Genomic DNA, 14127 nt, shown 5'->3' with positions numbered 1-14127 from the left:
CCCTGACAGATACACTCAGCCAAACCCCAGAGTGCAAAGATCAGGAGCTTTTAGACTCATTTTGTGCATGGAATTCGGCAAATATTACTGAGCAACTGCTCTGCTAATTGCAGGGCAAGCGCAGTAGACATGCTGAGGTTCCCAGGGGGAGGGAGCGCCCATCAAATGCAAGAGGTTAAGTCAGATAAAAGGAGCTGGAGCCTAAGGAGAAGGGGCTTTGCAGGAGGTGAGTGACACAGGTGGTAGGTGGGGGCGGGGTGGGGGAGGGAACTCACCTGGCCTGAGCCCTAGTGAGCACTGGTGTGTCCTCCCCTGCCCCCCCACCCCGCCCCCCTTCTCCCCTCTCCTCCTGTCCCTGCAGGCTGCTCACTCAGGTGCAGGAGAACCTGCATTTGCATGAGAGGCAGCATCTCCCAGGATCTGAGACATTTGCACAGAATCCCACCGCAGTTTTAGTAACAGACACAGGGGCACTTCCTGGCTGAAGGTACCACTTCGACATTTTCTTCAAGGCCCTTAAAAAGCGTTTTAAAAAGTGTTTGCGACCGTAATTAAGATACCTCACTGCGGTGGTGTGATCTGTTCCCAGGCTCAGGACCTTGTCACCTGAGGAGAGCTCTTCAGTGCCCAGTTGGCGCGTGGCTGTGTCGGAGTGGAAGGCTCCAGGGTGTGTGTGGGGAAGCGATGATTAGGGTTCCCCAGCTGCACCCCCAGCTCCACAGGGAGGCTTTGAAATAGAAGGTTCCGTGGGTCTTGAAATCCCAGCTGTCTTGGTCTGGCGGGGTTTTGTCTGAGAACACCGGCTTTCCCATGGCCCTGTTAAAACCAAACTGGCTTTTAAAATACAGCTTTCACGCGGGTGCGCTGGGTTCTGCCAAACCTCTGGTGCCCCTGGAGACCTTTGTTTCCAGGAGAAGGAGTGTGGCTCAGTGGTTGAGCGTCGACCTATGAACCAGGAGGTGACGGTTTGATTTCCGGTCAGGGCACAGGCCTGAGTTGTGGGCTTGTTCCTCAGTGTGGGGCATGCAGGAGGCAGCTGATCCATGATTCTCTCTCATCGTTGATGTTTCTATATCTCTCTCCCCCTCCCTTCCTCTCTGAAATCAATAAAAAAAAATTAAAAAATAATAAAAAATATTTCTGATGCAGCCTGGTGCACAGGTGGTCTACAGTTATACCTACATTTGCAATGAGACTCCCAGGCGGTAACGAGGCCGGGGCCCTGGACCACACCCGGGGTGACATCAACTAAGAATCTGGGAGCAGAGCCATAGGAAGCATGTTGAAGCCAACACCATCCACTTCTTGCTGTGTGGATGCATGTGGAAGCGTGTGGATGCATGTGGAAGCATGTGGAAGCGTGTGCTTCGTGAACCGGCCACGTCAGGCCCCACAGATAATGCCCCGTCCTCACAGGCTGCAGAGGCAGCACCAACGCAGCATCCTGAGCCGTGGTCACACCTGTGCCCAGCACGACTGACTGGTGCTGCGGGAAAAAGGTTCTTCCTTTCAGGGTGAGGAGACGCGATTGTTCTAGAACTATTTCACCCTTTTTGCGTATTCTGGCTGAAATCAGCGATGACTCCCTTCCACGGTGTGAAGTTATGTCACTGCCGGAACAGGAATTGGGCAGGAGAGCAGCAAGGCTGACACCCATGGGTGGTCAGAAAGGCACCATTTGGTTATTGTCCACGTGTGGGCTCATCCTGGTATGCCGCCCCCTATCTCCACCCCCTCCCCTACCCCCGCTTAGCCTGGACCCGTCGGAGGGTGCAGTTTGGCAGTGCTAACTGAGCTGCATTTCAGGAGCCTTGCGCTGTGATAATATTGCACTTTACTCACACATTTAAGGGGACGTAATGCTCGGTTATCGTATCATTTTTGCAGGGGACCTCTGGTTACAGTAAGTCCAGAACACATTCTGGCTCCTTGTATAGCGACGTATATGTGAGCTTTGCTGATTTGCTTTGCCCGTGCTTGTAACCAGCAATGTAATACTCGTTCAGGGATAATGAAATGAAGCACTTCTCTCATTTCCCTCGGATGAACCGATTACTTTTTTATTAACCCTCACCTGAGGATATTTCTTCCATTGCTTTTAAGAGAGAGTGGAAGGGAGGGAAAGAGAGACAAAAAACATTGAGGTGAGAGAGACACATCGACCGGTTGCCTCCCACAGGCACCCTGACTGGGGCTGGGGAGCAAACTGCAACCCAGGTACATGCCCTTGACTGGGAATCGAACCCACAACCTTTTGGTGCCCGGGTCGATGCTCTAACCACTGAGATTCACAGGCCAGGGCTTATGCACAGATTTAAAGTGCATAGAACAGTCAACATGTACTAGTATACAGTTTGTAGTTTCATCAATTTAAAGGTAATTATTTTGCCTTTTACATTTTTCAAGGCAGAGTTGAAATTTTCTAAGTTACCCCCCTCAGATACCCGCACTGCCTCCTTTGCCTAGTCGCCGTGTGGACGGTCTGCGTCCACCGTCAGGAACCATGAAACGGGTGTATTTTCCCACAAATCAACAGTGCAGTCGCCTGGAGACGGAATGTGACACCATCGACTGTGCCCGTAGAAGTCACCTCCTTTTTAGTGAGACTTTCGCGAAGGGGTAAATTATTTTTCTTCCTTTCCCCCCATAGGCCTCAGCTTTGCTCAAAATAAAACCAGTAGGATTTTCTCCGTGCAGTTTAAGCTGGAGGGTGTGAGTCGGGATTTGCTGTCCTGATTGTTCTTAGAGGAGATTAAATGTTTTAAAAATAACCCACTAAGGCGATCAAAATAGCATTTGCCTCGATGGCTTCATGACCCACCAGAAGAACATTCCTTGGACGATAATAAAGACAGCTTCTGTTTTTTTTCAGAGCTGCCAGTCAAGGGGACTGTGCCAGGTAATTCACTGCTCTCCTGCGAACTCCCCCCACTCGGTCACTGCCCGTGAATCACCCCCACAGAATTCCTCAAGACGTGGGGCCGAGAGGACTCATAACCACGAGTGGATTATTTTCAATGCTGTGTATAAATAGCACCAACAGTCACAGGTGGAATGACATTTATTTGTGCTCCTGATGATGACACATCTTAGCGGGAAACTGTATGAAGAGTTGCCAGGAGAAGCTAAAGGTGGTTGTGATTTGGTGAATCGCTGTGACCAGTGTGGGGACCAGGCCATGTAGATACTTGGTTGCTGATGTTTCGTTTCCTCCTTTGGGTCCCCTTTCCCGGTGATATAATGCTCACACCTGCTCCGTTTGCCCTTTGGGACAGCCCTGCTATGTCTGACTCGATTATAGAAACATGATTAGCGGGTCGGTATTGGTTTTAAATGTCACCCTACGAAAGAAAGGAGGTCACTGCACGGACATTTTGATTTTGTTCTTTCTGAAGTGCTGTTTTGTTTTGTTTTCAAATCAGATCTGGAAAACTTTAAAACCAGAATGCGAAGCGCGGTGTCGGTGCGCGAAGGCCAGGGCGTGGTCCTGCTGTGCGGCCCCCCGCCTCACTCTGGAGGTAAGACGCACCCGCTTTTGCTCTTTATCGGGTCCCTTTCTGGGCAGGGCCCGCCGCCTGTGTGCCATTACTGCATCCACACATGAGCCGCAACCCGGGCATGTGCCCTGGCCAGGCACTGAACCGTGACCTCGCAGGACGCTCAGCCACTGAGCCACGCCGGCCAGGCCTTTTTTCTTTATTTATCCATCCATCGTTTTATTCATTCATTGGTTGACTCGTCCAATACCTGCTGATGTGTGGGAGATGCTTCATGTCTGTGTTAGTAAAGATGGCCCTTTACTTACCTCGTCTTAGTACTGAGTTGAGGAGACGCTGAGAGCTTTGCTGATAAACTTGATGGAAATGTGTTTGAGTCGGTATTTGTTGACTGTGCCACCCCCCACTTCCCAGTGCTTTCACTGACATCACTGAGCTGCGCATGCAGGACATAGAAACATAGAAGGAATTCCGTCCCCAGGGCCCAGTGTCCCCAGGACATGGAGAGGTGGGTTTGCTGGGACAGGTTGCCCCATCATGACGTAGTAGGTGCCGTTTTTCAGTCAGACGTGGGGTTTTGGCTCACAGCACCCAGGACAGGATACGGCTGGCATTCTGCGTCGGCAGGCAGGGGCTCAGAGCAGGTGAGTAACTTGTCCAAAGCCACACAGCAGCGGCTTGTCTCCTCCCAGGGGGTTCCCACAGTGCTCGGGTCCAGCTGGTCGTTGCCATGAGAAAGCGGATCTGTGGGTTTTTCAAGAAAGCTGGAAACTGTAGGTTGGCACATTTTCCCGAAACGATTGAACAGTGTGGGTCAGCGGTACGGGGCTTGAGGTGCCTTCAGCCCGCGGGCCACAGCTGGGCGTCTCTTCAAGGGTGTTCCGTGGATGCTCATTTTTTTCTAACGCCTCAGTCACTCAGTCTGAGGGAACACAGGCCCAGAGAGAGTTACAGGTACGGCTTACAGCCTTGAAAAATGCACTTGTGTTCGATTCAGAAGGACGTGGTTCCAAACTAGGCTAATGAGAGCCGCTAATTAGGGCTCCGGAGGCGGCCGTGTTTGGAGGGAGCACCTCAGTCCCTGTGGAAACAGTTTCCAAGTTCACGTTCCGTGCTCTCCCCGGGTGACTGCGCATCCTCCACTCGCAGCCTCCTCTGCATCTTCACCTTGTGTCACAGATGGTTATGGCCCCAAAGTCCGGATCAATCTGTCCACTAAACAGAAAAACCGTCGCGGGGTCTAGTGTGTGAGCTTCTGTTATACGTAAGTGCACACTCTGTCCTTTTCTTAGTCCGAATTCTGTCTTCGCTGAAAAGAGGTCGGTGTGGGAGGGCGGGATGTTGCCCACCATCCAGTTCCCAGGCAGGAGCCCCGTGTCCTCCTGGGTAAACGCAGAAACTCAGCGGAAACATGGAACTGATCCCCCAGTGTCCACCCTAAGTCCTCTGTCCTTAATGTCAATGTCGGTGCAGATCTGGAGATTCAAGGATTTTTTCCCCCTCGTTTCCTCACGTTATCTCAATGCTGTTGGCAACAGCTTTTATTCGGAAGTGTTGTACATCTTGCAACCCACGTGGCTGAGTGGTAGTTATTTTCTGTGGCATTTCGGCTCCTGAAAGTTCCCATAGGAGCTTCTGTTTTGGGTACTGGGGGCATCCTGCATATTTTTGTTAAGTTTGTCCATTTCCAGGTCTTGCACGTGGTCAGAGACAGATTTCTTGAACCAATTTAACAGGAATTGGGACAACTAGCAACTGCGAGATTAGGACTCTGATAAGGCATCCTGCAGGGACACACCTGCGGCGCCCTAGCACATGGTCCTCGAACCCTGAGGCACAGGAGCCTCTTCTAAGCCTGCGTGGTCTGTCAGCAAAAGGACCTGGGAACCTTTGCCCACGGAAGTGCGGGAGTGGTAGAGTGGATCACATGTGGACAATCGTGCACTCTGTCCCGGTCCTGGCGGCATCCCCGTCTCACTTCTCAAGCACCGGCCCAGCCAGGGACTCCTGGGCCGGGAGGCGGCTTCGCGGGAAGACAGAGGGGAGGTGGTTCTGTGAAAAGCCCTGGAACCAGGGGTACACGAGCTTCCGGAGCAGGGAGCTGTCGGGATCCCCCCACAGAGCTGCCCACCGATCCCACGTGGAGGTCACTTACAGAGGTCGCCGTGACCTCTGCCCAGAGCTGGCCATGGGGAGCATGTGTGAGACCTACCCCAGCATCTGCAGGACGGAGAGGCGTCGAGAGAGGTTCATACTGCACGCCAGCGGCAGGCCTCATTCCCGGCCCCTCCGAGGACGCAGCCCTCTTCCCAACACACCTCCCCCTGCAGGCGCCCTGGTCCTGCCTTTGAGTTCCGGTGATGCTTTTCCAAACCAACACTGTTACCTGGCGGGGAGGTAATCCCGGGTGAGACCTACGCCGCGCAAACCTTTCATGAAAGGCTGACGGCCCGCATTCTGTGGAGTTTCGCTTTCCTTTCCTTAAGCTCTCCTCAGATCAGGTTTCCAAAAGTGCGCCCGGAATATTCCGGTGTTAAACCCAGGGATTTATAGAACACGAGTCGAGAGGCCAGGGGGGAGCTGTTTCCTCCGAAGAGCGCTGTGGCTCTCGGTTGCTGCCTCCCCGGCCGAGCAGGTCTGTTCTGCTCGTGGGCGACCTTCGGCCTCCTCCCCGGGGGGTAAGCCGGCAGCAGGAAGCCGATGATTTGGGGGCCCATTCTGGCTCAGTGGGACATACGGTCACCGGAAGTTTCACCGGAGATGTGCTTGTTGCTCACAACCACCAGGCGCTGTGGGGGACCTACTATGCGCACATCGCCTCTGAGACACTTCCCTACGCAAGCCGGAGGGGAACGTGGTCCCTTTAAATGCCAACAGGTGTTACACCTGCATAACCTGGGTGACCTTTGAATGGATGCAAAGTTGTGTGATGTTCTGCCATATTTATTTCCCAGGATATTCCAAACTTGCTTTTTAAGAAGGTTCTGGGGGGATGCAACACAATACGTTTGTCAGGTTATAGGGGCACATGTGGCACCCCAAAATAACTACAATAGTAACGTCAAGGACCACAGATCACCGTAACACATGGGAGAATCGTGAAAGTGTCTGCAACGTTGCAAGAGTTGCCACAGTGTGATGGACACGCAGCGAGCAAACGCTGTCAGGAAAACAGTGCCGATGGGCGAGCTGACGCGGGGTCACCCCTAACCTTCAGTTTGTAAAAGACTCGGTGTCCGTGAAGCCAGATGAAACGAGCTGAGCCCGCCCACGTGTCCCCTGGATCTTCGCTTCTCTCAAGCTCCTCTTCGCGTTAGCCTGTGCGTTACCTGGAAACACAGCACAAGTTCCAGCTTCATACCGAAGCGTGAAGTCGAATCCACTGTCAGCTGTGGTTTGACCCCACCAAGCGGTGGCCACCGGCCGGAGAACTACCCCTTAGAACGGGACTCCGTTTGTCTTTTGCTTCCTTCTCTACAAGATCCGGTTCTGCAAACAGAGTGGGGTTGTCATTTTAGGCCCGAAAAGAATTAATAAGTACAAGCTCGCCCTGAAACTCTCCTCTGTATCTTTCCTTTATTGCTTTCTTCCTCCGGCAGCAGCAGAATAATTACCAGCAACGTGCAATCCTGGAGCTGGTACATTTTAGCTATTTATTCTCCTTGCGCCTGCACTTGAGTCCGCGGAGTTTCTTTTCCTTTTGGCAAAATTATAGACTTGCTAAGGGAGAAAACAGCCTCCGTGAAGAAAATTGCGCACAGAAAAAGAAGGTGTTTGTTTCTAAAGCTCATTATCATTTAAATGCTATACCTATTTTAATTCCATAAATACTTTAATAATGTGTAGGGCAAGTTTCCCATTCATACAACTTATTTTGCCCTAAAAGAAAAAACAATTACTTCATTCTTCTAAAAGCACATCAGCACCATCACACTCAAAAAAAAAATTTGAAATCTAGATGGGAATTATCAGATATTTGCATATTATTTGGGGAAAATTAATAACTGAGATATTGGGACTTCACACTTGGAAATATGACCTATATCTTCAGCATTCAAATCAGAGTATCCTGCAGCAAATTGCTCTTTCTAGCCCTGCCCGTCGTGGCTCAGTGGTTAGAGTGTCGGCCTGTGCACTGAAGGGTTTGGGGTTCGATTCCTGGTCAAGTGGTCAAGGGCACATACCTGGGTTGCAGGTTCCATCTCTGGTCCCCTGTTGGGGCACGTACGGGAGGAAACCAGTCCATGGGTCTCTCTCTCTCTCTCTCTCCCTCCCCCCCCTCCCCAATCCCCCTCCTTTCCACTCTGAAAATCAATTCAAAACAAAACAAAAATTGCTCTTGCTACCTAAACTGCACACACCCTTTTCTGCATGAGTGGCTGCACACATCCAGCATGGGTATGTTCTTATTTGGAAATCTAAGGGACAGAGAACCCTTCTTTGCTTTGACCTTGTAGCTGAAATTAAACACGGGTCCCCAAACTTACACGATTATTAATGCTGGGTTGCAGTTTCCCTGGGAGTGCAAGTCAACCCTGCAAACGCCACCGTTATTGTTATTGCTGGCGTCTTAGGAAAGGTTGCCAGGAGCTTGTGATGCTGGGGACACAGCATCGCTACTTTATCCTTCCGGGAGGCCCCTGGGAGGGTGTGTGTGGGCATCGGGACTTCCACATAGTCTCTAATTCCTTGAGAGTAGACATCTGGGAGGAGCGTGTTGTGTTGCCATGGCTACAGGGAATTTTTCTTGAATTGAGGGAGAGGGAGGAGAAAGAGAAACATTGATTTGTTGCCTCCTACACACACCCCAACCGGGGATCTAACCTGCAACCTGGGCGTGTGTCCTGACCAGGCATTGAACCCGCCAGCTTTTGGTTCCTGGGACGACACATCAACCCACTGAGCCACACCGGCCAGGGCACAGGAATCACTGCTCACAATTACACTTTCAAGCCCACACTGGTGCAACGATTGTCACAGTGGCCTGCGATCACAGTTTCTTATAAAACTTCCCAAAATAAGACTCTCTCAGATAGAAGTTTCCACCCTGGAGCTCCACAAAGAGGAGATTTCGCAGGCGAGGGAAATGTGTTAATTACGAGGCCGTGGATTCTAATTGAAAGAGCAGCAGAGACAGCCGGCTCCCGCGCCACCCCAGCGGGACGGGCCCCCGCGGCTCTGAACGCCAGGGTCCCATCTGCTCAATGGAACACCTCCTGTTTGAAGACTAACAAGCTGGAAGTTAAAAGGAGGAGTAATGGGGTCTTTGAAGAAGGGGAGGTGAGCCTGATGTTAATTCGGAGAATCTTTTCTTGGTATAAAATCTCCTGGCACCTTTTAATTAGACACTCCATTCAGAAGTCTTTTAACCATGTGAAGGCCCAGGTGCAGCCTCTAAAACGGGCACCTTTCTGTTCCCGTGATGCGGCCGGGCAGTGTGACTTTCTGAGACTCCCCCAGTGTCTCTGGACCATGGAACTCACCAGGCTTCTGTTTCCTCCCCAGGCTGAGCTGGGCTCCGAGGGTAGAGAAATAACGGGACACCATGGTCGCCTTCCTGCTGCTCAGAGTCTGGGGGTTGGGGGGGGGGGGTACATAATAGAGACTCTTAGGAGCCGGGGGTAAGCGGACGTGCCTCTTACTATGACTCACCGGGTACCGGCAGCGGGTGCTGTCTTCTCCCTGGGTATCCCCCCCCCCCCACGCACCCCTCCCCCCCTCATAGCGACCTTTCACATTTTGTTCCTGGAGTTTTTACAGGTTGTACTTTCATGATGTTCTGACGGTTTAGGGACCGCATCTTACTTAAGAACCTAAGTAGGAGAGTGCAGAATGCCGTAAACTATAATAACCGCGGACGTTCACTGAGCACTTACTGTGTGCCACGGAGATGTCCCGCTTCTTTCATCCTTGCTGCAGCCCTGGGAAGCATTATCTTCCCATTTCACAGATGGGAACACCGGAGCTCAGAGTGAGTGCCTGGCTCAGGGAGGCCGCTCGGTCCCGGTGCTGAGCGGGACTCTCTGCTGCCCAGCCCACAGCCCACAGGGGACACTTGCTGCCCACGGGAGGCCCACACTCCGAGCACCCATCCCTCCTTCCTTCTGATGGCATGGGGCTTCCTGTCTTCTGTAACCTGAGACGGCATCGCCCCCCACCCCCAGGAAGCTCTCAGCAGACAAAGCGGAGACCCTGTGGGCATGGGCGGCCGAAGTCAGAGCGAATCCCAAGGGTCCTGTTTTATGGGGCTGCCCACCCAAGTTATTAACCCCCTCAGTCCTATTCCAGGCCGTTTGTGCCCAATTCCTCTGCTGAGACAGGACGCCAGTAAGTCACGGCTGGGGCTTGGCAAGTGGGTGGTGGTGGAGAGACTGAGGCCTGGAGGAGGAAACACGTTCAGAGCCGCCTTTGTGATCCCCGCCGCCTCACCGGCCTATGTGGGAACCGGCGCCCCAGCCCTCTCTGGTGTCTGAGCACTGAGATCTCACTTGGCTGCGGCCTCACTGTCAGCCTCCACCTGGTGGCATTCGCAGTGGGAGTGTCTGCTCCCTGGGGGGGACCCTTGCAGAGCGGGGGGGGGGGGGGGGGGGGTCCTGCCCCCAGGAGGGACCTAGCTGAGGCCTGGGCTTTGCTGGCTGACGCTTCCCAAGGGCCTGAGTCTGCTTCAGGAAATGCCGGCTGTTGGGGCGGTTTAACATTTTTCTTCTGTTTCAGTCAAATCCGGGAACAGAAGCTGGCACCGGGGCCTCGCTCCCACCCAGGTCGGGCGGCGGGTTCCTGAGCCGCTGGGAGAGCCCAGAGTGGGTGCTGGGCTCAGGGACGCCGGTTTGTTCCGAACAGCTCGGTCCCTTGGGAAGGTGGTGGCCTGGAGCGCCCTGTGCCATTCACACTGAGGCCCAGCTCTGAACAAAGGGGGGCCCCTCCCAGCTGCCCCCTGCTGTTCCAGAACCTTCACCGCCTCTTGCAGGAGCCCCTTGTTGATGTCGGGAAGCGTTGGGCTTCCTCCCTGGTCCAGGCTGCGGATCTAGACGAGGCCTTCGGATTCTCTGTCGTCCCGGGACTTGGGGCAGAGCTGGGAATGAGGGGTAGGGGAGGGCGGCACAGGGGCGCCGAGTGAGTGAGGAGGATGCAGGTGTGCAGGTGTGAGCTCCCAGGCAGCCTGTGGCCTCGGGAATCCTACCAGTAAAACAGGGTGACTCCTCTGAGCTCAGGATGGTGTGAGGACTGGAGGGGACATCCGTGTGCAGGGACAGACAGGCCTGCACAGAGCGGGTTCTCCTTCAGTAACAGCCTTTCCTGCCCCTGTCGCGGGGGCTGTGGTTACTGTTACCAGATGCTCTTCTCATGACCGTGCTGCTCCGCGGAGCCCAGCAGAGAGCACAGGCCTACGTCCCGTCCCGCCCTTGTGCGAGCGTTTCTGTGGGTCATGTTTTATAAAGTGGGTTTCCATGCAGGGTGTCCCCCCAAATGTGTGCCCACTCTGCATGGTTATAAAGTCAGTGTTTACGAACATGCAGCTCATTTTCAAACTGTAAAAGAATCTACAGAAACATGTTTTATGTCACCGCCTGTTTTCACACGGATGCCCGTTCGGGCCCAGGCCCAGCTGGTCACGGGAAGCAATGGATTGCACTTCGTGCGGTATCTGTGCACCTTCCGTTCGTCCACTGTTGCTGTTGCTGGCTTTGTACCGTAAACTCTATCTTGTATGACTTTCCCATAAACAAGTGCCATGGCACTTCAGGGTGCATGTTCTTTGTTCAGAGCTTGGTCTGGCTTCACCCATTATGCCACGTCAGTTAAACCTGAAAAGGAGTGAAAATGAAGTGAGTTGTCAACTGTTGGAGTGTGTACACATACTGGGGCGACACCGTATAGATTGTGTAGAAGCCAGATAGAAGGCTTCCCCTGAAAAGGGGGGAGACCTGTTTTCTCTCTTGTGACTAGAAAGCTTATTGTATTGAGCAGTGTGCTAACGTAATTCCCAAATTAATCTACCCTTTTCATCCAGTGTCAATATCAGGGTGATTTAATTTAATTTAGTCTCTTCACAAATATCAAAGTCAGTGGAATCCCATAAAGCATGTCCATAAAAATCTCCTGCGATACACACGATTGAGAGGTAGGGGTCAATAATTTTAATAATTAAAGTCCCGTGATAAACACCTTAATTGCTGCTGCCAGTAACTTGTACGTGGAGTCGGCTGAAGCTGGGTGTTGACATTGCGAGTCTGAGCTGAAAAATTAATCAATTGTGCGGGATAGTTGCCAAGAGTTCACGTGTTGGTCTCCAGTGTGGAAACCAGCTCGAATTAGCTTCAGCAATCAAACCAAAACTTTGAAAAAACTTAAGAGACTAAAATGATTGTTAAATCTGAGCCCTCTGATTCCATCAGACGTCCTCCCACGGGGACACCCACCCCCCGGGGCTTCCTTCCTGGGGAGGCTGCGACACCAGTCCTTTTCCGTCCTGTGGGCACCTGTGGGCAGCTGTGTGAGGGTCCCTGTGAAGAAAAATGGGGTCCTAACCAGTTTGGCTCAGTGGATAGAGCATCATCCTGCGGACTGAAAGGTCCCAGGTTCAATTCCGGCCAAGGGGCATGTACCTTGGTTGCGGGCACATCCCCAGTAGGGAGTGTGCAAGAGGCAGCTGATCGATGTTTCTCTCTCATCGATGTTTCTGGCTCTCTATTCCTTTCCCGTCCTCTCTGTAAAAAAGTCAATAAAATATATTTTTTTTTAAAAAGAAAAGAAAAATGGGGAGAATCCGTTGTGTATTCAAAGACTACTTTAGCTGCCCTTAGAATATAACTTATCAGGACATGCTTGTTAAATATAATTATTTAGGTGAACTTTATATCTTTTTTAAGGAAAGTTTTCCATGAAATTGAATATGTTACTGGATTGTGAGGCTATTTTCCATGAACCTTTGTTTTAAAATAACACAGGAAAATCTCAAATTATTCAAGTGCTATAGTTTGTATTGCGTGGTTTTTTTGTTTTTGTCAGTTAGCGTTGACATTCAGTATTGTTTTGTGTTAGTGTCAGGCGTACAGCATACTGGCTGACAGCCATACCCCCACCCCATCCGTGGTGATGGCAGCATTATTGGCTACGTTCTCTGTGCTGTGTTTTACATCCGGTGGCTATTTTGCAACTACCAATGAGCAACCAGGGACATCCTATGGGACGGCCTCAGTTTTCACAGAAGTTGAGAGCAGAGATGTATTTATTTATTTGTTAAATCTTTGTTTTTGAAAGTCTTACAGATGTCCCCGTCTTCCCCCATAGACTCCTTCTAGCCCGCCCCCGCCCCCACCCCAGGCCTTCACCACCCCATTGTCTGTGTCCATGGCTGATGCATCCGTGCACACATGTTCTTTGTTTGATCTCTTCCCACCAACCCACTCACTCCCACCTTCCCTCTGAGAGTCATCAGTCTGTTCGATGCTTCTGTGTCTCTGGATCTGTTTTGTTTGTCAGTTTATTTTGTTCGTTGGATCCCACACATGAGTGAGATCGTGTGATACTTGTCTTTCTCTGACTGGCTCGTTTCACTGAGCATGATGTTCTCCAGGTCCCTCCAGGCTGTTGCAAATGGTAAGAGTCCTGTCTTTTCTGCAGCTGCGTGGTAGTCCCTGGTGTAGCTGTGCCACAGCTTTGTTCACACTCCTCTGAGAGCAGAGATTTTTCAGTGGCTACAAAAGGCAGGAACCGAGACTAGGACCCAGGTCAGGTCCCCACCTAAGGTCCCGTGACTGAAACGCAGACTCCTCTCCATGCTGGGGGGACCCCAGGCTCACTCCCGCTGGCTTCCCTCAGCGCGAGAGCTGGTCCAGCGCCACGTGTCCTTGAACGGTGTTCTCCACGCCCTGAGTCTCCGTTACACACGATCTCTGCTGTTTCTCCGTGTGAAGCAGGAGAGAAGCTTCCCTCCGTATTTCATACCCAGGGGCAGAACGGAAATGTGGAGCCAGCAGGTTCCGCTGCAGGCACCACGGGAGGGGTTGGTGACCGAGTCCTTACTGCGAAGACCGAGCTCCTGACCTCCTGTTGCTTCCCGTGAGGTATTGGTGCCGAAACAAAAGCTCCGACTGGATCTTGACCTCTTTCCCTGCGAGGGGTGACGAGACGTGTTATTCCTACCAGAGCAGGGGTGGGGGCGTCCGAGCCGCAGGGAGCGCGCTGGCCAAGGGCTCCGAGGGATGCATCCCCCACAGGCACCCCCACAGGAGCGGGAACAGCAGCCGCAGGTCAGGGATGGAGTTAATCAGCGACAAGGGGGAAAGAGAAGCGCGCTCACGCGTCCCCCGATGGCGTGCTGTGGAGAGAAAATGGGGCATAAAACAGATACGAGCGGTTTCCGTAGCTCCCAGGGCCTCGGACAACATATGGTCTCAGAAATGGCCTGTCCTATTGGCACAGAGGCTGGAGGGGTGGGGAGTGGGGGGGCAGGGGGCGGGGTGGGGGGAGGAGAGAGAGTCGGACTTCAGCTGAAACGGAGGGTGGAAGGACAGGGAAGAGGAGGTCTTTCTGTCACCCGGGTAATGTTCAGGGACAAGTTGCCGTGAGCAGAGCGACCAGCGGACAGCTGGTTGAACGGGAATTTATCTGGAAAACGGAAAGGCAG

The 14127-nt window shown here is 52.5% G+C and overlaps 1 protein-coding gene across 2 annotated transcripts in view; it reads left to right on the top strand.

Annotated features, from left to right (window-relative positions):
• LOC132215768 (contactin-3-like) overlaps window positions 1–14127 on the top strand; it is a 117011-nt gene that overhangs the window by 64625 nt on the left and 38259 nt on the right. For both annotated transcript variants that reach the window (XM_059664545.1, XM_059664544.1), the window contains exon 5: window positions 3423–3518. In XM_059664545.1, coding sequence (XP_059520528.1) covers window positions 3423–3518 — 96 coding nt within the window. The remainder of the gene's footprint in view (window positions 1–3422; window positions 3519–14127) is intronic.

Source organism: Myotis daubentonii, chromosome 14 (assembly GCF_963259705.1).
Source record: "Myotis daubentonii chromosome 14, mMyoDau2.1, whole genome shotgun sequence".
Lineage (NCBI taxonomy): Eukaryota > Metazoa > Chordata > Mammalia > Chiroptera > Vespertilionidae > Myotis > Myotis daubentonii.
The sequence above is the reverse complement of the archived record's forward strand: the minus strand, read 5'-3'. Positions and strand labels throughout refer to the sequence as shown.